The 18,220-nt window shown below is 49.0% G+C and overlaps 2 protein-coding genes across 2 annotated transcripts; both read left to right on the forward strand.

The window, feature by feature from the left end:
- Window positions 1-711: 711 nt before the first annotated feature.
- MYF6 (myogenic factor 6) lies at window positions 712-1,893 on the forward strand. Its single transcript, XM_050324745.1, has 3 exons — window positions 712-1,249; window positions 1,461-1,551; window positions 1,773-1,893. The coding sequence occupies exons 1-3, from the start codon at window positions 734-736 to the stop codon at window positions 1,889-1,891; spliced, it is 726 nt and encodes a 241-aa protein (XP_050180702.1). The 5' UTR covers window positions 712-733; the 3' UTR covers window positions 1,892-1,893.
- Window positions 1,894-8,388: 6,495 nt separating this feature from the next.
- On the forward strand, window positions 8,389-9,791 carry MYF5 (myogenic factor 5). Its single transcript, XM_050324744.1, has 3 exons — window positions 8,389-8,895; window positions 9,405-9,480; window positions 9,598-9,791. Exons 1-3 carry the CDS (start codon window positions 8,389-8,391, stop codon window positions 9,789-9,791), a joined length of 777 nt encoding a protein of 258 aa, XP_050180701.1.
- The last annotated feature ends 8,429 nt before the right edge of the window (window positions 9,792-18,220 follow it).

The raw sequence follows: 18,220 nt of genomic DNA on the forward strand, positions 1-18,220 counted from the left end.
TACGTGTGGAGGGGCAGCGAGCTTGGCTCTTAACCTTGGGCTGGCCCTGGTGGCTTGGGTCACAGGAATGGCATGCTTCAAGAGGAAGGTGGGGGTGGCGGGGGAAATAGCAGGGGTTTCTTCTGAAAATATTAACCTGTCTATTTGGAAAGTGATGGCTGCCTTTGAAATCTCTCCTTATAGATCTATACTTAGCACCGGGGCAGGGAGCGTGAGGGTGTGAGGGGTAGGCTGGGGGAGGGCTCCTTGCGCAGCTCCGCGCCTTTGTCCTCCAGCCATGCCCCCGCGGGCTCGGCAGCAGGGACGCGCCGGGATGCCGCTCCTGAGTCCCCACTTCGCCTCCTTTGCCTGCACCCCGAACGCACGGGATTTCGGGGGCTCGTGGGAAGTTGGGTTGTGAGGTTTGGGAGGGGGGGTGGTTTTGCTTGTTTTCGTTGTTGGTTGTTTTTGTTTTTGTGGTTTTTTTCGCCTAAACTTGCCTCCCTCCCCTAGTGTCCCCCCTCCCCCTTCTAAATAGGAGATGTTCTCAGGACAGCGCCCGCAAGACTGGCTGGAATCAGTTTTGGAGGGTGATACACCGCGACAGCTAAAAGCTGGATAGGATTTCAGCAGCTCCTATATAAAGCACGGGGGACTTATGTCACTGCACTAATTAAATTCCATCTGGGTTGTTCCTCGGGGTGTTTTTGAGCCTGCCACCCAACTCAAGCAGGCAGAGAAACCGGGGGACAGCATGATGGACCTTTTTGAAACTGGCTCCTATTTCTTCTACTTGGACGGGGAGAATGGAGCCCTACAGCAGCTGGAAACGGCTGAGGGATCCCCGCTGTACCCAGGCAGCGATGGCACCTTGTCCCCATGTCAGGACCAAATGCAGCCAGAGGCCGGCAGTGACAGCAGTGGAGAGGAGCATGTGCTGGCACCCCCGGGACTACAACCCCCTCACTTCCCCGGCCAGTGTTTGATCTGGGCTTGTAAAACTTGCAAGAGAAAGTCGGCCCCCACGGACAGACGGAAAGCAGCCACCCTCCGGGAGAGGAGGAGGTTGAAGAAGATCAACGAAGCCTTCGAGGCTCTGAAAAGGAGGACTGTGGCGAACCCCAATCAGAGGCTGCCCAAGGTAGAGATACTGAGGAGCGCGATCAGCTACATCGAGAGGCTGCAGGACCTCTTGCACAGGCTGGATCAGCAGGAGAAAATGCAGGAGATCGGGGGGGACCCCTTCAGCTTCAGCCCCAAACAGGGAAATGTAAGCACTGCAGCTTGGTTCCTCCCGCCACCCCGGCAGCCAGCGGAGCCGCCGCACCCGTCACCTCCCTCCTCCTCGGGGAACCTGCGAGTCCTCGGGCCTCCAGAAGTCAGCCGGCCAGGCCCGGCTGGCCCGGGGAGCCGCGGGACACCTCACTAACACACATTCTCTCCCCGTGTCTCCCCACTCCCGCCCCGCCTGTGTGCCGCAGATCGCCAGTTCGGACTTCCTGAGCACCTGCAGCTCCGACTGGCAAACCGTTTCTGACCATTCCCGAGCCCTAGGAATCAGCCCCAAAGAAGGTAACTCGTCCCGTGGCCGGCCCCCGCTCCGCCAGCACTGCTCGCCCGCCCCCTCCCCGGGGCCGAGCGCCCTTCCCTCTCCCCGACGACTGCGGCCCCGGCGGTCCGTCCTTCATTCTTCCCTCCTTTGCCCGGGCTCTCCGGCAGCCCGGAACCCCCGCGCCGCAGGCCCGGCGAGGAGGAACGGTTTGCTCTTTAATGCCTTTTTTCTCGTTGAGCAGGAGGCTCCGTTGTCGAGTCGTCGGCCTCCAGCAGCCTTCGCTGCCTCTCTTCAATAGTGGACAGTATTTCTTCCGACGAGCCCAAATTGCCCAGTGCGGAGGAAGCGGTGGAGAAATAAACCCGGTTCTGTGGTAGTATGTTTAACGAGGGGCAGACCCTATCCTCTTTCCTCTAAACAAGTAACGAAGCAAATTAACGCAGTGGAAAGCCCATGCAGGGGCCTTGTTAAGGTTGATTCAAGGTACACCTACCCCAAAGAAAATGGCTCTCACTGACTCGAGCCAGATAGACTTTCCCTCTTTTTTGTGTGTTCTTTTTTTCCCCCAAGTTTTGTTTTCTTTAAATTGTGTTGCATAGACCACCCCTCTTTTTTTCCTTTTTTTTTTTTTTCCTAATTTAAGATATTTACCTGTGTACCGGTGATCCTCTTTGTCCGAGACTCACTGGGAAGTTCATTCCTGTCTGAGAGAAGCTGTTGGTTGCATTTCGTGTGAGTCATATTTAAAGAGTTCCCGCCTCGTTTCGTTCCTGTAAATAATTTCAGTACTGTCTTTTCTTTTGTAAACATAACATATATATTTAAATGGTGGAATGTGATATTGTATATAAGAACAGATGGATTTCTTGGATTGTAAAATAAAGCTCTTTGTGTTACAGTGTTTTCCTCCCCTCCTTGTAATTTCATAATAACCCGATCCCGGAGCTGAAACCTGTCATGGACTTCAGCGAGATGAAGCCTAGATGAGTCAGACCCGTGTAGCCGAAGCACGACCCGTGTGACTGGAAGCAGGACTCGGGATAGATTTTTTTTTCCCTTCGTTTACTCCTCTAAGGACCGTCTCTCCTTATTTAGGGCCGCTCCTGCGATGTGAGTTACCCGCCTAACTCTCCCCGTGGGCTCCCAGGGAAGCATGGGCAGGGCCCGCCGCCTCTCCTGCTCCCGCAGCGCCCCGCGGCCCGATTCCTTGCCGTGCTTGCGCAACGCACGTCCCCCTGGAAAGCGATACTGCTCCCCTAAAATGTCCAACAGGGCCGCTCGAGTACCTTGCCAGGCAGGGACGCTTCTTCGGCCTTGCTCTGCACATGGAGGGTGAGCTTAGAAACGGGACACGCGAAAAGACACCCTTGCCCCTCCATCTCCCGCCCCGGTCCTTGAGCTGGGAGAGGCTCAGCGCGTCCCGCCTCTTCCTCTCGGCACCGAGGACTTGAACGCAGGCATTGTCTTCGGCAAAAATGATGGTCCTGCTGCCCTAACGGGGCAGCGATAGGCTGTGACAAGAGCCCGCTCTCTTGGGGCCTGGAGGCAGCTGTGGCTTCTTCCCAGGAAAAGTAACTCCCCTTGACTTCCGTGTGCCTGAGGGAGAAAGGAATGGGGTTCCCCGGCAAGGAAAGAGTTAAGGGGCCGAAAGGATTTGGAGGTGGGGAGGTAACAACATATGAAGCCTTTCACTCAGTGATGTGATAAAACACAGCCTGAGGATGGTGGAGCGGAGCTGCTCACAGTCAGAGCGTTACAGTTTGTAACAGATTATACCCCCGGGAAGAGGTGGCCACCAGGGAACAGCACATTCTGCCCTAAGCACACAGACACAGGGCTTGCGGGAGAGCCTGCTCAAGCAAAGGGACGACACTTCAACTCTACCCGCCGGCGCTCTCCCCGTCAGTTTTAGCCATTGATTTATTTTTTGTTCTTGTTTTTTGAAAGGTCACAGTAGCATTTCGGGAAGGTCTCCCCCTTCTCGGCCGGCTCAGGCACGGGTACACCCGTCGGAAGTGGAAGCTCTGGGCAGAGCCTTCCCTGAGAGCCGGCTCTCCCATCACCGGGCCTTCCTACCGCCTTTTCTATGCCGCCGTGGTCAGTCTGATTTTTAAACCAGTGAAGTGCTAGCTCTTAATTGCTCTATGAGACACTCCGTTCTAAAGAATAATTGCGGCGGGACAGTGTGGTGGGCACAGTGATGCGACGGTTTCACCCTTTTTCTCCTTTCAGATTAAACCCCTTTGATTCGGGGAACCCTCGGATTTTTCAGAAAGTGGTGCGTCGGGAAGCGCGGCCCCCTGCGTGCCATCCCTGCGACCTGGCGAGACGGGAGGAGGTGCATCTCACTTCTGTAGCGAAGGCAGTTGACCAGCCACAGAGTATTTCAGATCGGGCTAGCAGCTCGTCGTCTTCCTTCCTAATTTGTTTCGATCCCCGCCGGGTGCGCGGGAAGGGCTACACACAGTTCACACGCTGATCTGAGCCCCGCGGGACCCGCTGCCCGCAGCAGGGCAGGAGCAGTGCTGAGCCAGTCCCTAAAGCCACAGTGTCGCGCCGACATCTGGGCAGCCGAATGTCAGATTAACCCGCAGCTCAGCATTGACTTCTACGAACAACCCGTTCTGCCCAACAGGACCCCCACTACAGCGTCTTCTCCAGCAGCAGGGTAACTTGAGCGATTGTTTGGAGTAAGTTTGCCTAAAGGAGAGTCTTTTTCATTAAATAAAGAAAATATCTCCCAGAGAGACTCTCCGTGACCTCCACGGCTGCGGCTGACATGCCGGGCTTCCCACTGAAGGTCGTCAGTGTGTTTGCAATTAAGATGTTTGTGTTAGATATTAATAACGATAATCTTTATTCAAGTCTCCAGCCAAAGCAAATAGGGCACTATAATCACAAAATCAAAGGGTAGTAACTGGGTAAAGACAAGAGGTTTGTGATTTAATCAAGTCTTTTTCCGGAGAGGCCACGGACAAAGTCAGCTTTTAAGCGAATGCAAGAGCCCCCGCCGCTCTCTCCTCCCCGATGCACTTCATTTAACAAGGGCTCGAAAGCCCATACTCAACACAGACCCCTGAGCCCCTACTTGCTCCACTCCCCAGGGAACCACCTGCTCCCTCCCTCAGGAGCGGAGGGTGCCTGGCCTGTCGCGGCAACGCATCGCAGCCCGCCCGAGATGCCTGCGGGGCCGGGGAGCGATGGCGGGAAGGCGAAAGGGGGAGAAGATGGTGTGTCTCTCTGTAGTGTCGCCGCGTTGTCACTGCTTTCCTCTGAAGTGACACGACCGAGTGTTTAAAGCCCTTTTTTAAATTATTTTTATTTTTTTCCCATCTTTATTTTCCTTGGTAAAATCACCCACCATCCAGGGAGGGAGACGAACAGCCAGTACTGTGCTCAGCTTATTCTCTGAGCTCGAAGTCAAGGGAGGCAGGCGGCGACACAGCAGCTATTTCCTGGGGAAAATTCCTGCGTGGATCGCTGCTGTTTTGAGCAGGGAATGGATGTGGGGGGCAGGGGAGGGAAGAGGCTGAATAATTGAACCATGTGCTCGCTGGGACGTCCATCCTATAGCAGGAACCAGCAACTTTTCCCAGTCTCAAGGCTGCGAAAATATCCCTCGTGTCCCTTTGATCTCTCCTGGGAGTCCCAGGGAGCCAACAGAGGCCAATGCCTTCTTCAGCTGTCCTCTATACAAATCCCTCTGGCAGGTACTAATGTGTTTACTTAGGTGCGCACGGTTCTCAGCGCTGGGGGGAACCAAACGTTTCTCACACGGCTGGAAGCGCCCGGCCCCACCAGCCCGACTGGGAAACAGTTTTGCTGCCGGGGCAGTGCGGGGTAGCCCTCACCGCCGCTGCCGGCACCCACCGACAGCGGGAGCGGAGCGGCTTGGCAGTATTAAGTTTCATCCCTGAGTGACGCTCTCGCCGCGCTGCACCGGGGCCCGTCTGCGCGCTGCGTCGAGGCCAGAGGCCGGCGGGACAGTGCGCAAGGCGCTCCGAAGGGCCGGGGTTTTGGGGGGCCCTCGGGTGGACCCCAAACACCTCTCACCCCCTCAGCTCGGTGATTTCTGGTGTCGGTGGGATTTTCTTTTCCCAAATAGAAAGGCATGGGGCTGGGAAAAAGACGGCACAGTCTGGAAACGGTGCCCACATGGGATGGAATCCCTCCAGAAATAAGTGCGGCACGGCGATTGCTGAGGAGCGGGGAGGACTGGTGTAAGAAGCATCATATAAAGAGAGACTGACACATTCACCATTTTCTCTCTACCCGTCCATAGGAGCAGACAGTGTCTAATTCTCAGGCTGCTTCCCGCTTTACGGACTTGAGCCTCCTGAAATGCAGCAGTATCCTCCCCCGCCCCTCTACCTCGCCCTTCCTCAGAAACCTCATTAGCCAGCCTTGTAGTTCGTGTTTTCTCTCCCCTTTCTTTAGTTCCACTCGCCTACTGCATTTTTGCAAATTTGTTTTGAGATCGCTTTACCAGAGAAGTCAGGGACTCCTTAAGGAATACTATTTACAGACCTTTTTTTCTTCCTGAATGACAAACTCCTCCATGCTTTCTTCCCCTTGCCCAAAAATATTTAAGGAAAAAGGAAAAACATTTTTCTAGCTACTCAAAGACTTTTGGGGAAAGTCACGGTTTTTAACAGCCCCTCGCTGAGCTAAGAGTCAAAGCTGCGAGCTAAAGCTCTGCATGCCAAGAGAGCAGGACTGAGGGGGTTGGCGTTGGTCACGGGGAGATCCACAGTGCATGCTTGGAGAGAAACCAAGCATGCACCAACCAAGAAAGGTGATCGGAACTGCAATCGACACTTCAAAGATCAAGGTTTTTTTATGCATGAAGCATGAATATATAAACAGCTCTATTTTACGCAGTGCAAACGTGGTAAATAAAATTGCGTGTATGTGTCCGTCTGTGTCTCTGTGTGTGCACGCCACAGCCCAGTGAAGAGTTCAAGTTACTGCCTAGCAGAACCCCTTCTGACGGACACTATCTTAGCAAAACAGTAGAGAACTGCCCCGTTTCAGATGTGGTCCAACAAAACAGCAACCTGCATTTCAGAGCGACAGAGTCCTGAAATTTTGAGCTTTCCCCTTTCTGTAACTTTATTCCTTTACCAACTCCCTGTTTTTCCTACAGTATTCATTTCAAAGGGGGCTCCCCCTGTTTATGGCCCCAAATAAACCAAAGTAGTGCAGATGTAGCCTTTCCCAGACTTCAGATAATCATGCGTCTGCTCGAAGGAAGCAGGGTGTATGCATGGTTGTTTTTTTAGAAAAAGTTTTAGCCTAAGAGTGGAAATCCGCCGTTGGGGATTCGGGGGTGGTGGTGGAGGGAAATAGGGAGCAGATGGGGTCCCTCCAGCCTCAACCACTGCCGAGCTGCTGGCTGCTCTCCGCCTCGCCCGTGAGGATCGCTTTCCAGCTATGTGGCTGCAACAGGGCACCTATCTCAGAAGATACTCCCTACCTGCCTTGCTCACTTGATCAGCATCTCCTTGAGACAACCGGCTCGCCATACCACCGCATTACCTTTTCCTGAAGGGAGGCTTTTTCCTGAAGGGAGACACCTTTTTCCTGGGCACGCAGACCGGTTACGTAGTGTTTGAACCGCTGCTGGGTCACTTGCTCTCCGTTTGAGTTAACCTAGGTCATATAATTTTATTCCCAGGTAGGGAAGGTTTCCTTTGCCTTCTCATAATATTTTCCTCAGCTACAAAAGCCACCTGGATGAAACCAAAGGATTCCTGCGCGTTAGCAAATGCCTGTTAAATGGCTTCATTACCACTCTAATGACCCTTGCACCGCTCCGCTCGGCTACTGCTGCGGCTGGGGCTCTGCAAGGCTTTTGTCCCCGGCTTGTGTAAAGTTACTTAGGGATTGCGGGGTTAGAAATTTTACACTTCCAGGAGGGGTTTGTTGCACTGGCAGCTGGGACGCATCTGTAACGGTACAAGTTTGCCTAAAAGCAGAACATTAGCGAGCCCAAGGCACTGCTTGACTGTTGTGTCTCTAAGCAGCACCAAGTCACACGAGTAGAAGAATGGGAAGGGGATTTGTTTCGGAGCAAACACATACACTTTTTTTTTGTGAATATCTTTCCCCGTGACCCGATCCGACAGCACTAAAATCTCGGTTTCTGCCCCTCCTCGTCTCTCCTGGACACAAGTAGCTGTGCAGTTTTGTCCCCTAATTTGTAAATTTAAGCAGTTGGTGACACAACTTTAGCTACAGGACAACGCTCTCCTCGATATAAATGAACATATCTTAGGTCTAAAAAGAAGGGTAGTTTGTTTCAGGCCAGACCTGGACCACGGGCTGTGGGAAATAAAGATATGCAAGCAGACACGGTAGGTGCAACGGGGGTGCTCAACGTTAATTCCCCAGAGGCAGCGTGTGATGGGAGATGGGAACATCGGGATGAGGAAGAACTCTGTTGGAAATGTCAGTGGTTCGTGCGCGTCCACTGCCCCTCTTTCTCTTTCCATACCAAAACTGAAAATTCCCAGAACTGGTTGAAATTTTGGAGATGTCGCAACCAGTTCTGGCGAGGTCGTTCATTAGAAAAATGCCCGGCTCTCCAAAGGAGCGGCGCGGAGCAAATTGTCTCCTGTGAACTGGAGGGGGCTTGTCCAGACAGCCCCCGGCAGGGGCTGTGGTGGGATATGCTAATAAAGACTGGCCGCTGCAGACCAGCCTCCCTTTCCACGTATATATAAGGGCCCCTTGCATCACCCAAAAGACACTTGGTCTCGGGTCGCTAATTACGGAGGAAATTGCCCACCGCACTGCGGAGCGCCTTCGCCGATAGCCGGTGGCTGCCGTCCTGCACTGACGGGTCCGCAGCAGGGATGGAGGTGATGGACAGCTGCAAGTTCTCCCCGTCCGAGCTCTTCTACGACAGCCCCTGCCTCTCCTCCCCAGAGGGCGAGTTCCCCGAGGATTTTGAGCCCAGGGATCTGCCCCCCTTCGGCGCCCACGAGCCCCCCGAGCCCGCTTGCTCCGAGGAAGAGGAGCATGTCCGAGCTCCCACTGGCCATCACCAGGCCGGTCACTGCCTCATGTGGGCTTGCAAAGCCTGCAAAAGAAAATCCACCACAATGGACCGGCGGAAGGCGGCCACCATGAGGGAGAGGAGGAGGCTGAAGAAAGTGAACCAAGCTTTTGAGACCCTGAAGAGATGCACCACTGCCAACCCCAACCAGAGACTCCCCAAAGTAGAGATTCTGAGAAACGCCATCAGATACATCGAGAGCCTCCAGGAGCTCTTGAGGGAACAGGTAGAAAACTACTATCACCTGCCGGGACAGAGTTGCTCCGAACCGACCAGCCCCACTTCCAGCTGCTCCGATGGGATGGTAAGAGGGAGGCAGGAGAGGTCGGGCTTTGGGGACTCCAGGAAGGCCCGCGGACAGGTCTCCCTCGGCCTAGCTTCGTGCGACCCAGACCCATGGGTGTGGGACAGGCCAAACGCACCCGGACATCAGGAAAAGGCAGGCGGTTTTCCTTGTAACAGGCCCCTTCCCAGATTTACCGTTGAGCACGCACGTGGGTTGTCCGGGGATGCTTGGTGGGGCGGTAGCGCTGCCCGAGAGCACCCTGCAGGCACCCCAACCCCGGGTCCCGGCGTCTCCTCTCCTTCTCTCTTAGCGCGGTGCCGCAGAGGGGTTCGGCATGGGACGGGGGGAGGCGGGGAAGGGGCTGCCCAGCGGCAGCAACGTGGCCGTGGGGCTGCTGCCTTGCTGTCCCGCGGGCGCCGGGGCTCCCTCCCCGACGGCCTTCAAGGCGCTTCCCCTTCGTGGGAAGCGTCCCGCTGGCCCCTGAGCGCGGGCGGCTGGGCCAGCACTCGCCCATCGCTGTCTTGCAGGCCGACTGCGGCAGTCCCGTCTGGTCGGCGAGAGGCAGCAGCTTCGACGCGGTCTACTGCTCCGAGATGGCCCACGGTAAGCCGAGCCGAGCCGCGGCCCCCCCCACTCCCCGTGGCATCTGGGGAAGGCAGAGTGGGACCCCAAGGTAACGCACTGCCGTGTCCCCGTCCCCCTTCCCCGCCATCGGCGCAGCCTACGCCGCCGATCAGAGCAGCGCCCTGTCCAGCCTGGACTGCCTCTCCAGCATCGTGGACCGTCTCTCCCCGGGGGAGGAACCAGGGCTGCCCCTCCGCGACGCCGACTCTCTCTCGCCCAGCACCAGCATCGACTCGGGGCCGCGGACGCCCGGGACGCCGCCGCCCCGACGGACCTATCAGGCGCTATGAGGGACCAGGAGGGCCAGCATCCCGCGCCTGCTGCCGCCGCCGGGGATGCTGCTGTCCCGCCAGAGCAGTCCCCGCGCCCAGCCGCCTCCTGCAAATGCTTCTCGGGAGAGAGGGGCAGCCCCGGTGCCCCTTGGGCCGCCGTCTCTCTCTGGGGCTGGCAGACCCCGGGGCTCGGGACACGCGCGCTGCCCCGGAAACCCCGCTGCAAATAAAACGTGCTGTGAGAGAGCTGTCTGGCAGACTGGTTCTTTAAGTGCATTCCCTGGTATGGGGGAGGGCAGCCAGACCCGGCTACGGGGCGGCCGCCTGCACTCATGTTCAGCCGTCACCCAGCCTAGGTCGCCCCCGCCTCATCACGGTGGTCCCGAGCCGGGAGATGGAGCGTCTTGCCGGGCTGGGGCCTAGGAACTTGTTTCTCACTTCACCAGCACATATCATTCTGAGATGGCTCATGGAGAAACAAAAATGTGTCTCCCATTACGGGTCCTGTTATGGGCACAGTTTCCTTTATTTTCTCTACAAGTGATATTTCATAGTCATATTTACTTTCTGTAAAAGTGATATTTTATAGTCATATTTTTCTATCTTCCCCTCCCCGTCTTCCTTTCCCTGCACCAGTAAAGCTCTTGTTTCTTTCACTGGGTGTGAAGACTGACTGTGTATTCCAGGATTTTGCCCTAAAATTGCATGGTGACTCCCCTTTTAAAACAACTGTGTTATATAGCTCTGTTACTTTGACAGGGAATTGTACTCAGTGTTCTGTCAGAGACAAATTTAGTAAAACTAGTAAGAACAAACCACACGTATCTCTTTCACAAGCCACGAGGTGTATTTCACAATATTCGCAAAGCAATATACATTTGTTTGCTCCTAATGACTTCGGTCTTACCAGCCAGGATAAAAATTGGTTACTCCACATGGGTCTAGAAATAACCAGGTTAAATCTTCATCTGTTTCAGGCTTAACAAGTATTTTCTTCCAGGAACTCAATCTAAGTCTTTCTATCATGAAAAATTTCCAGCTCTCTCCACTCCTTTAGTTGTAATTCAAAATGTGTCTAGCTGCCTCTCCCACCAAAAAGATGAAAAAAAAAAGAAAGTAGAAAGACAGAGATGAGGTGAAGAGACGGCCTCCTTCAGAGCATCAAGAAATGTCTCATATGATTAATACTCTGAGTGGGAAGGGATATACAACTCACTAGAGTGGCAGAAGAATGTATTTACCATTTGTGTTTATGTTGCTAGCAGTCAGTGGCCAACGGGACTGGAAGTGGTATTTCACCTCTGATAAATCTTTCACTTGAACCCAGCCCAACTTAGTCATGTCACCAAAAGTTACCACCTGACTGCTCTTTGGCAGCGTCTCTGAACTGAGGATGAAAGAAGCCTAACTTAGGGATGGCTCTGTCCCCACAGCACATTGAGGGACTGTGTCCCCCACAAAGGGCCGCAGAGAAAGTGAGGTGGCACCTACCTGCCTGCCTGAGCCTGCAGCTGGAGGGGGTAGCAGGTGTACGTCTGACACAGGGCAAGGCCAGCCTGGCCCTTGAGCACAGCTTCCCTCAAAATCACTTTCTGCCCTTGCCATGTGACCTTGAGATAAATGATTTTTTTTTTTTTTTTTTTTAGCAGAGTATTTCAGGAGGAGCCTTTACAGAATGGGCTTTCTGTGTATGTAGTATGTCCCAAGTAATCACGGAGTAGAAAAAGTGGTTTGAAAACCCTGGGTTGAGGTCGTGCAGAGGTACAAACAAGGTATTAGCACACTCTTGTCATTACAGATGCTTCAGAAGGATGCAAGTGCCTTAACACAACATAGTCTTTCTTGGTTACAGGAGATCACTTCCTGAGCCTTCTGTTCATAGGAATCTTTATGCAAGACTGTGAACATCACTAGTTTTATTTCATGATTTCTCACACATTGCTGCAGTGTTTGCTCCTCTTAACCAAAATACCATCCCAAGGATACTGATTATTCCCAAGGATCTAATGCAGGGCAGATGATTTTAAATGGTATTTTAAAGGGAGCTAAGCTGGAGAACTTTCAACATTTCAATCTGCACTGTGCTGACCTTGGCAAGTGATCTTGGGTGAAGTATGCAGAGTAACACTAGCAAATCACATGTTGGTAATGTACACCCCTCTTTGGCTGGCAGACATTTTAAGAGTTGCAAAAAGGTCAATACTTCTGAGAAGTAACTTCTGAGAATGTGAGGAGAAGTATTCCGCCTGTGGGATGTTTGTCCATAGCTTCCTAAGTCCTACTAGGCTAGTTTACAAACTGTGGATTTTGTTATACACACCTAGGAAACAAAATCTTAATTACAGGACATCCTTGAAAAAATCCATGCCAAAATGTGCTGTAATCCTCATAGGGAATGAAAGTGAGCACCATGAAACACTCTTTAGTCTGTGGATTGGGAAGGGCAAGATATGTGGTCTTGGAAGATACACTGTTGTGGTCACATTTAGCATATTTAATAATAATAATAGGATGTGACACTGAAAAGAAAGAATTGTATTCTATATGAAACACGTTCATTTAAGGAAGGCAGTGCCCAGAAACACATAAGAAGATGATGATCTAGAAAATCTGAGCTCCACCAATCCCAACTCTTACTACGTGGCTGAGTGCTTCAGGCTCTGAGGTACTGGGCAGTGGCCTCACAGGTAGGCAGGTAAGGATGCCTCGTGAATGTCAGAATAATGAATATAACATAGGAGCTGCAAGTTTTCTGTCTGTCAGTCACTACAAGGAAGGGCATAATTCTGTACAACTTTAAAACCCCCATAATTAATGTTGTATTTTAATTTTGTGTCTGAAAATCATGCTTTTTTTGGCTAATGACTGAGGGAAGCAACTTCTTTTTTTTTGGTGTGTTTGTATGGAGTTTCTATTGTCTTTTATTTTTCATTAAGAAATGTTTTAAAAAGCAGAGACCTTTAGAGAAATACATGTTTTAAATTCAGATCAAAAGGCCCACTGTACATTGCAAAACTAACATAGAAACCTGGAAAAGACCCCTTAAATATATCATCAAGATAACAGTTCTGCTTGCTTTATGTTCAAATTTCTTGAATTGCTTGTACGGAAAAACATTCATTTTGCCTGTAGGAAAAGATCAACCTCCTTTTTTTTCCTATGGTAAGGCTTAAAAGTTATAAACTTTTATTAATTAGGTTTTAGAGGATGAAGGAGTCAAGTCATACTGATTGTCTAACTATGCCCAGGAACACTTCAAATTCATAGCTACATTTCAGTGAAAATTCATCATCTTCATCTTCCCATCTCAGCCTGTTTGTCAGGAGCAGTTAGACTTAACCACAGCAAATACCTACTCCTCCCTCCTCACTCCTTCTCCTTCCCCTTCCCCTCTGCAGAGCCCCTGACTCACTCATCACTTCTCCTTACTCCTCTCAGCTGGACCTTGGAGTCCCTGGAGGACCTGCAGCTGGCCAGATGATGACTGCTGACCTTTGGCAGGCTCTGCATGGGGTCTCAGCCTTACAGCTGGTCACAACTGCCTTCCTGGCAACTAAAGATGTAATGAGCTTGGCCAGCTGCAGACTGGGCTGGGATCCTGCTGGCTAATTTGACCCTGTGTGAGGGATGGAGAAGTTCACCCCTAAATGTGGAGGGAGCGAGCGATGCATCCATGTGCTGCTGCTCCAGGGCATCCGGGCCAGGCTTCTCCTAGAGCCAACTGGATTAGTGAAATGACTAAAAAAGAGACAGAAGAGCTGTTTTTTCTCGTAATCTCTTTGGAGTTTTCTGTTGAGTATTAGATTAGGTTTAATTAGGGGCCTTTACCCTCGCTATATCTCATGCTGTTCATTCCACCCAGTCCAAGAGATACACCCATCTGCCAGTATAGGGATGGACTGCAGGAGTTATTCCCCTTCCCAGACATGGTGTGATATATTTTCCCTCCATCCAGCAGGTGCCCCACTTTCCTATCTCCAGGAGGTTATGCATCTTGGACACTCAGAGACCTCATGCCAAGCCCACTGCAGAGGCCAGCTACTTTCTCAAAGGTCTGGCTATAGTATAAAAACTCAAGGTGGTGTGCTTATAATGCATTATAGTGAGCCAAACTGTGGATTAAATCAACCTCTAATGGTTTGATTCCACAGAATTTAGAACATTAATAAATTAATAACACCTTAATTAGCAGTGAGAAGTGACTATAGTCTGTTACACCTGTGTATAGCTCAGTGCAAAGACCTCACTAGCAAATGCACCACTGCTCCAGGAAAGGGGTTCCTTTTTTTTTGTAAATGGATGTATTTGAATCTGCTGAAAGCTCATTCTGTTGCACTCATTTTCATGTTTTAAGTAGTGAGGTATGCAAGATGTTGCCTGTTGTTTGTTTGGGGTTTTTTTTTGGTTGTGTTTTTTTTTTTTACTAGTCTGAAAAACTAGATTTGTTTATGTTCCTGTCTCCTTCATGATACTTTCAAGAAATAGAAAAACAAGCAGTATTTCTATTTTGAAAAGTATTTAGTTCTACAATTGCTCTTTTGGACCATCTTCAAACTGAACTAATAGCACAATTCTGAATCTTTCTGCTTGAGTGCTTTGAAAAGAAGAGAAGGAAATGTCTCTGCTGGCAATGGTGAAGATGCATCTGAAGTATAAATCTGAAATCCTTTCCTCAGAGTTAATGCTTATGCATATATTTGTTGTAATTACCTATATAGACAGTAGAGATCACATCACAGCAAAAATTCTTTCTCAGATTTAATTAAAATATCTCAGTGACTTGAAAAAAGTAGCTTTAAAAACATCAAAAACTTTTCCAGTAGGCCAGAATAGAGTTGGTCTGTCATCTGAGAAGTGGCTGCCTTTGCTTTGGTCCTCACTGCCATGATTCTCTCTCTGTTGGATAGTGTCAAGTTGTTATTACGAGAAGATCACCAAACTCCCTTCTTCTCCGGGTGTATGCCTATTGGTGGCTATCATTTTGATCCTAAGATTCCTACATTTCATTAAAGTTGTGCCTTGAGTGAGCACCTGAAGTCCTTTGGTCCTTTTTCTCTGGTTATATATAATGCTGTGAACTCATGAATGTGAATTTCTAAGTATTAAACTTCTGCAAATGGATGAGTACCATCCTGCTGGGCACTTTCAGGACCGCAGTCATTAGTGAAGGTTTATGCAGCACCTAAACAATAAGAGTTGAGCTCATAATCCCTGATTAAATGGGGATTTTTCTGGGCCTCATTCTGAGTTTAAGTATTAACCCTTATCTTCCTTGCAAACTCTATGAGACTGTTTACCTGGTCACAGCATAGTGCAGGAGTTCGTTCCTGTTGTACAAATGGCCAAGAAAGACACATCTTATGCAGTTGCTTCAAGGTGGGAAAAGGGAGAGCTCACTGATCTGAAACTGTTTGATTGCTGGAAATACAGGTGGATTAACACCGAGTCTGAGTGACAGTGACTGTCTCATATTGGAAATTCCCTTTGGAAGACATACCTGGTGACAGGAAAAAGGGAGCTCCTGCTGAAACTAAAAAGGTAAGCACAGAAAGCGGGGCGGGCAGTTGTCACAGAGTTATTATATATGCAGCTACTCAGTTTGAAACAAAGGGATGGTGGCTCTGGGCAACTGGGAAAAAGTTTAATAACTCTAAAATTCCTTACGCTGAGCATGAAGTAGAGGAGAAACCAAGTAAACAAGGACTTAGGCAGCTGTATCCTACCAGTGCCTGAAATGCACATGTTTCACAGGGTACAAATTTCTCATGTTTATTGCCTGGAGGAAATACAAAAATGACAGAACTTTGAAATGTGAAACTTGTTATTTCTAAACTTCCTAATAAGCAGAACAGTCAAAGCTCCTTTTAGAAAAGTGCTCATGAGACTGGACTTCTCAAACAAAAGTGATCTGCTCTGAGGCGTGTCCTGGCCACATCTGCCTCCCACAACCCGTGTCCCCATCGCTCTCTTTTCTGTCGAAGATAAGGACTGTAAGAAAAAAAGAAGCATGTATTTTCGTGTATAGTCTTAATACATCATTTCAACCATACCATAATTCCTTATGTTCCTATTTATAAAATGAATAACCCTATTTTATTAATGCTTTTTGTTGCCCATTTTTTTCATCTATAAAAATTTATTGTTTATAAACAATGCACTTGGTTATATGAATAAGTTTGAGTGCCATTTGGGTTTAATACTTACAGAAAGAAATGTTTACTTTCATGTAATCTCTCTTTTAATCAGAAATAGCGTATTATAAAGTACAGCTAGACAGCTAAGTTTATTCTTGTCGCAACTCCACCGAAGCCCCTGGAATTTCACTAGGAACAGATTTGGGCCAGAAGGCCTACAGTATAGTTACATTATATTCATTTTCTCACTCTTCAAAAATGGACTGTTTATGCACCAAGCTGTAAAGTGATATTCATGATGACTGAAGCCTGAAAACATTAAAATATCCAGATCCTCTGCTCCAAATCCTCTGGTATCTGAAACTGTTCCTTTGCTTTTGAAAGGAGGGGTTACCACTGCTGAGGGTAAACAAGGGCAGGGGCACAGCTTTAAGCTGAAAGAAGGACTAGTAGCTAATGTTGAGGCTTAACTGCAGTGAGCCTGTGTCTCAGATGCTGCTCCAGCCCCAAAGGCTGCCCACTGCCCTCCCCACCAGCCCTGCCTTATTTCTCCTGTGACAGAAGCTTCCTGGTTGATCCTTTCAGCTCAGCAATCCTTGGGAGATTTGCTGCCCCACCCCCCAAAACCACTTTCTCAGAGGAATTTTTCTTTAAATGAAAAGTGCTGGAAAATTGCTTTTTGTTGTGATTATAATGTATACACCGATTCACACAACTTGCAGCATGCTTGAGAGCCAGAGCTCTCTGTTCACACACTATGGCATATCAAGAACTGACATGTTTTCTGTTTTATTTGGCCATGATGACTAGAAGTAGGAGCTTGAAACTGTTCTCACAGTAACTACAGTGTTTTTTCCTATGGTCTTGAGTGTCAATCAGCTTATACTAAGTAAGTAAGATAACTACTACTGTTAGGTGGTAGTTGCTGGGAGCAAGGGGAGGAGTTCACTGCAATGTTAAATCCTATAACCTGGCCCAAAAGAACTAGGGGTGGAGTTTGTAATGGAAATACCTTTAAATTGTTGTAAGCCATGATTTGAGGTGTATGTTACAGGAATTACTATAACAGGAACCACCCGACTCGAGAAGAAGTCTTACAAGGAGCAGTGCAAGTGTAGCAGTGACCTGACCTGATCTGGCTGTGGTGCCCAATAACTCCACACAACACATCACCTCTCCTGTCCTGAGTGAGCACTGTAGCAGATAGAGCTCAAAGTCATGGATTAAATGAACTCAAGGGACATTTTGTGGACATTTGTGGACATTTTGTGAACATTTTACAGGTGTGGCACATAGAATAAGGGAATGCACTTACAGTAACTGCAGTGTTTTTCTTGGTGGACTTGAATACCAATCAGCTCTTCCTGAATAGGTAAGATAACGTAGGTATCTATCTACTGAGTGTGACAGTTATTGATAGGTAGAAAGTGCAAGGTAATGGTAAAGAATTCTTCCTCTGGAACTTAATTTTAAAAAACGTTGCCCAATTGTCTAGTTAGACATAAAGTCAGAGAGAAGATTTTGCTGAACACATGATAAAACCCTTCACTTTTTAAATAACAAATTTTAGACTCATTAAAAAGAAATCAGTGTGTATAAGATATGAGAGTAAGATGCAACCAAGTTTATTTTCACATCCTTTTGAACCAGTAGAAGTACCTGTTCACAGGCATAATTTACATATGCAAGTTTCAGCAAGTTCAAAGCTTAAAAATTGAGACGATCTGTGGGAAGGAAGAAAACCAGTGTATAAGCATTAACAGATTATTTATGTAAAATGTCATAGGACTACTTTTTGGGGGATTGGTCATGTGATGCTTGACTGAGTCTTCAATGCCCAATTAAATTTTATTATATGTAATCCTGGCATGTCAGATATGGTGGAGAAGGCTGCTTCAGCTGAGGCTCTTTTGGGTGCAGGAATTCAGTGCTGAAGAATCCTTTTTCCAATGGGATTATTCTTTTTATAAAGCTCTGGGTGTGTGTGCTGGAAAAGCAATTTATTTTGTCACTAACATAGGATAAAGCATCATTATGCTACTCAGCTGTCACTGGGGAGTATTTGAAAGTGGTAAATCTATTTTGGGCCCAGTAGTAGTTCTAATGTTTCTAGTCTCAACAAAAAAAATTAGAAAGTACAGGACAATGTTTGAAGTCTGCCTCTCCCCTGCAAAGTTCTGAAACTTAAGAGACAGATTTTCTACAGAATGTACAATTTTTAAAAAATCCCATCGCTTTAAAATGTCGAAGTGCAGAATTTTAAATATAAGGCTAAAAAATCAACTGTACTATTTAAAGCATTGAAATACACAG

Source organism: Myiozetetes cayanensis, unplaced genomic scaffold (assembly GCF_022539395.1).
Source record: "Myiozetetes cayanensis isolate MyiCay16 unplaced genomic scaffold, myiCay2020 scf3, whole genome shotgun sequence".
In the NCBI taxonomy this organism is placed as follows: domain Eukaryota; kingdom Metazoa; phylum Chordata; class Aves; order Passeriformes; family Tyrannidae; genus Myiozetetes; species Myiozetetes cayanensis.

Excerpts from the sequence above, each read along its gene's own strand:
- MYF6 (XM_050324745.1), top strand. The coding sequence starts at position 734 with ATGATGGACCTTTTTGAAACTGGCTCCTATTTCTTCTACTTGGACGGG. Across the intron at positions 1,250-1,460 it reads TCAGCCCCAAACAGGGAAAT|ATCGCCAGTTCGGACTTCCT; the intron begins GTAAGCACTGCA and ends TGTGTGCCGCAG. Across the intron at positions 1,552-1,772 it reads AGGAATCAGCCCCAAAGAAG|GAGGCTCCGTTGTCGAGTCG; the intron begins GTAACTCGTCCC and ends CTCGTTGAGCAG.
- MYF5 (XM_050324744.1), top strand. The coding sequence starts at position 8,389 with ATGGAGGTGATGGACAGCTGCAAGTTCTCCCCGTCCGAGCTCTTCTAC. Across the intron at positions 8,896-9,404 it reads CCAGCTGCTCCGATGGGATG|GCCGACTGCGGCAGTCCCGT; the intron begins GTAAGAGGGAGG and ends GCTGTCTTGCAG. Across the intron at positions 9,481-9,597 it reads CTGCTCCGAGATGGCCCACG|CCTACGCCGCCGATCAGAGC; the intron begins GTAAGCCGAGCC and ends CCATCGGCGCAG.